Source organism: Elephas maximus, chromosome 8 (assembly GCF_024166365.1).
Source record: "Elephas maximus indicus isolate mEleMax1 chromosome 8, mEleMax1 primary haplotype, whole genome shotgun sequence".
NCBI lineage: Eukaryota > Metazoa > Chordata > Mammalia > Proboscidea > Elephantidae > Elephas > Elephas maximus.
Window position 1 is genome coordinate 6,621,022 of NC_064826.1, and position 4,536 is coordinate 6,625,557.

At 40.1% G+C, this 4,536-nt stretch overlaps 1 protein-coding gene across 1 annotated transcript; it reads right to left on the reverse strand.

Moving 5' to 3' along the window:
• Window positions 1-224: 224 nt before the first annotated feature.
• On the reverse strand, window positions 225-4,000 carry LOC126082126 (taste receptor type 2 member 39-like). The gene is made up of 2 exons (XM_049894575.1): window positions 3,996-4,000; window positions 225-1,353 (listed from the first exon to the last, which is right to left on the reverse strand). Exons 1-2 carry the CDS (start codon window positions 3,998-4,000, stop codon window positions 225-227), a joined length of 1,134 nt encoding a protein of 377 aa, XP_049750532.1.
• Window positions 4,001-4,536: the final 536 nt, after the last annotated feature.

The following is a 4,536-nucleotide window of genomic DNA, read 5'->3' on the forward strand; positions in this document are numbered from 1 at the left end:
AAGTGGAGGTAGAAATAGAGGGTCCAGGTAAGCCGTATGTTATGCATCACTAAGGCTGTGCCCATGAAGCAAAAGAGGAGTGAGGATCAATCTCCTTTACAAAAAACTGCATCTGGTGAAAGGATCAGGGTAGGTTTGAGGGAGAGAAGAGGAGGGAAGAGAGAAGTCTTGGATGGAAATGAAGAGCTCATGGACCAGGTCCCGTGGTGCTGCCTGGGTGCTGCTCACAGAGTCTGCTGTTTTAGGTAGAGATGAACTCGGTGCTGAAGCCGCTTCCAGGCTCTTCTCAGTCCAGGGTTGTCCAAGATCAGCAGAACTGAGTGACAAGCTGGGTAGCCCGCCATGATGACTTTGCACAAAATGTTCCAGGGACTGGTGATATCAAAGAAGTTGGACATATAGAGAAATAGAGCAACTGCATTGAAAATGTAGAGAATGAGAAAGTAACTGATGGCTTTGATGGCCCCCATGTGGGCCTGCATGCTGGGGTCCCTAGAGCCAGTGGCATTGCTTTCCATGTGCAGGGCATGCCTCTTGAGGGAGGCAATCAGCAGGGTGGCTGCCAGGATGAACATACTGAAAGGAAGGAACATGCCCAGGTTGAAGAGAAGGAGCAGGTTGACCACATTGATCTTAGTGAAGTACTTCTTCTCCGTGGAGTTGGAGGAGGGGATAGAAGAAGCGTTGCTACAGTACACGGTGAAGGTGTCCTTGATGAACGGCATACTGAACCCCAAGGAAATGAACAGTGACAGCCACAGAAGCCAGGGCATCCACCTGGAAAGTCTCCATTTCAGCTTGAGGAAAAGAGGGTTGGAGAAGTCTGCAATCTTCACAAAGTAGAAGAAACTGAGCCAGGCAGCAAACCAGAGTGTACAATAGTTTAAGAATATGAAGCTGACTTTGAATGCATCATATACTGCATCTTGGTTATAAAAACGTGGGAAGGTTGAGCTGAGAGTGAGTTCTAGCATCATGAAGCTTTGGAGAGCTATTCTGGATGCACTCAGAGAGAACAGGATCCTGCCACTCGTGGGAACTGCCTTATTCTGAACCCACTCGGCTGCATTTACAGCCACAACGAACCCATTTGCAATGATTCCAATGATGCACTCGGTGCCTAAGATGGTCAAAATGAAGACAAAGAGAAGTGGTGACAGTTTGTTTTCCTGATAGTTGCAGGACTCGCTCATCCTGAGTCCCTGCTCCGCATTGGAGTGTGAAGGGACTGTCTCCTTGGTTTGATGGGCACGTCCTTGGTAGCTCCCATGATTCACGCCACAGGAAGAAGCAGCTGTTGCATCATTTCCAAACCCACTCCATTTGTTTATATCATCATTACTAGCTCTAAACCTGGAAATGCAAATGATAGGAGGATTTGGCTCCTAATCCTCTCCCTGTTTTTGAACATGTTGATTTTAGTTCAACCAGGGGCCCAGGCAAGGATGTGAGTCTCCTTTATAAACTGCTAACATAGCATTGAGAGCCAGCAATACAAACATCACTCCTTGATCCTTTCTACCTGCTCCAAAATAGACACGTAATGTTTAGACGCTCCATCTTCACTGCCCTGAATTCTATTTGCTTCTGTCTTAAGCGAATTCCTGGTTTTCTGGTTCCCATGGTTTCCACATTTGGTGGAGCACATACCACAGTTGCTTCCAGAGAAAGGATGCATGAGAGATACATTTTTTGAAAGCTTGCATGTCTTACAATACCTTTATTCTAACTTTCTATTTAATGGTATGGCTGTGAATAGAATTCCTGGATGGAACATATTTTTCCTAAGAATTTCCTCCCATTCTGAATGAATTCCTTATAAAAGAGTGGAATAGAAACAGACATGCACAGGAGAAGACAGACACCATGAGAAGATGCATCCGAGCAGCCAAGGAACCCTAAGAAATGCCTGGAGTTATTGAAGCTGAAAGAGACAGGGATCTTCCCCTATGCCGCACCTCCTCCCCCAGAGAGAGAGAGAGACAGGGAGAGAAAGACAGAAAGAGAGAGAGAGAGAGCCTAGCTCTGCTGATGTCCTGAATTCAGACTCCTAGCCTCTGAAACCATGAAAGAATAAATTCCCAGTCTTTGAAGCCATCTATTTGTGGTATATTTTGTTACCTCAGTCCTAGGTATCTAAGACACTTTGTCACTAAATTTTTCTGAATAGTGTATTTTTAAAATATCTTCTTTTATCTCTCCTATCTTCATAAAATTTCCTGTAACTTTCTTCAGAGTTGTATTTTATTGGCGATAAATTTGAAATTGTTGATACTTTCAGTGGACTTTTCTTTGGCTGTTGAGAAAATGATCTTTATAGGTGCTGAGATGACTGAACAAATTCTGCTAAATGGAGGCCATCTTAGTTATCTAGTGCTGCTATAACAGAAATACCACAAGTGGATGGCTTTAACAAAGAGAAATTTATTTTCTCACAGTCTAGTAGGCTGGAAGTCGAAATCCAGGACATCAGCTCTAAGAGAAGGATTTCTCTGTCAGCTCTGGAGCAAGATTGGTGTCCTCAATCTTCCCTTGGTCTGGGAGCTTCTCTGTGCAGGAACCTCAGGTCCGAAGGGCACGATCTGCTCCCAGCACTGTTTTCTTGGTGGTATGAGGTTCTTTGGTCTCCCTGCTCGCTTTTTTCCTTTATATCTCAAAAGGGATTGGCTTAAGACACTATCTAACCTTGTAGTTCTCATCAATATAACTGCCACTAACCTATCTCATTACATCATAGTGATACAATGCATAGGGAAATCACATCAGATGACAAAATTGTAGACAACCATACAATACCGGGAATCATGACTTGGCGAAGATGACAGATATTTTTGGGGGACACAATTCAATCCATGACAGAGGTCATTCTTAATTCTAACTTTTTCTTACTAAATTGTGTATTTTAGCTTCCATTCAGAAAAAAAAAAACTTACTTCAAAATATTTTATAAGACAAACTCACCAAATAAAATTTCTCTATTCATGATTCTTTTGAATATCTCACCAAATTTGAACTGTGCAGTATTGTACCCCTTCTCAATGTTGTTCCGTTATTATACAGAATTTACATGTATTCAATAAAAATCAATAACTCCATAAAATATTCTTTCTGGAGCTTGAGATAGTCTAAAGCATAATTACTTAATTTTGAAGTTTAATCTTTTACATGATTGAGCCCTCATAGTTTGGTTTGTTTCGTTTCCTCCTCACTTGTGTAGGGATAAAATTCTTGTGTAGGGATAAATGTCAGTATTCAATGTCTTCCTATTTATAAGTTGTGTTTCAATAATCGTAATCTACTAGCAACTTTAAAAGCTGAAAATTTTTGTGCTCCATTTACTGATTACTTTGATTATGAATTTACCTCTAATTTTGCACAAAAGTAATAAATATTTAGAGCAATTGTTTGTGGCAAATTTAGTTTACAAAGTAGTTCTTCGAAGGCACACTCATATCTGAGATATGGTTGATGAGAAAAAGCAAAGGAAGAAAGCTTGCATAACCACGCTGAGTTATTTTTGTTATTCAGTATGAGAGTCTTCACAGAGAGTTTGTAGGTCAGTTACTCTGCCTACATAAAAACAAATGATAAAGCCTAAGGTGGGTATTAACTACAAATTCTATTTTGATTGGTAAAGTATCACAGGTTGTTTAATGTTTTTTTTTGTTTGTTTGTATTCGTAGTACAAACAATCCAAATTATCTTTCACTTTCATGGGTTTCTTAATTCAGTAAGAACATTAGTTTTTATTGTGACACTGTACTCCACTAAAATTCGCTTTCATATTATTGCTGCAAAACAGTTTTTATCTTCAATGTTTACTTTTTCATGAGTTTTAACAGCACTCAGTAGAATGTCAGCTATTTTATGCTGAAGAGAAAACTTCCCAAAGCTTTATTTTCATTTCATGAATTGGATGAAGAAAACCTAACCACTGTCTGAATTAGCTGATATTTCTATTTGAAAGACTCTGACGGAACTGATATAAAGCTGACATCATGCTACCGAGAATTTTTTGTTCTACCAACAGGCCCGACACGTTTATATCTATCAATTAATTTTTTTTGGTATATGCACAAATAACCTTGAAATTGAAAATGTAGAACTTGGAATTGAAATCATTATTTGGCCAAAATGAAAAGTCGGTCTACTGAGACAGAAAATGTACCTTCTGCAGATGTGGGGAAAAGTGTCGTCTTTAGGCATCAGCTTTTTAAAGTAACCACTAACTTTTGAAGCAGATGCTGAGGCTCCTTCAGCAGACTTGGGTCTGTAGTTTTCAGATGATCGGTGATATTACAGCCACTGTGATAGATGGTAAATGACAACAAGCACATTGTGAAAGTTACACGTTGGTATGGATTGACCATGTCCTCCCAAAAGACATGTTGAAGTCCTAACCCCTGTACCTGCGAACCCTTGTTTGGAAGTAAGGCCTTTGAAGATATTATGGGTTATGTTAATATAAGGTCTTACTGGAGTAGTATGGGTCCTGATCCCATCTGAGTGGTGTCCTTATAAAGAGGAGAAGAGACA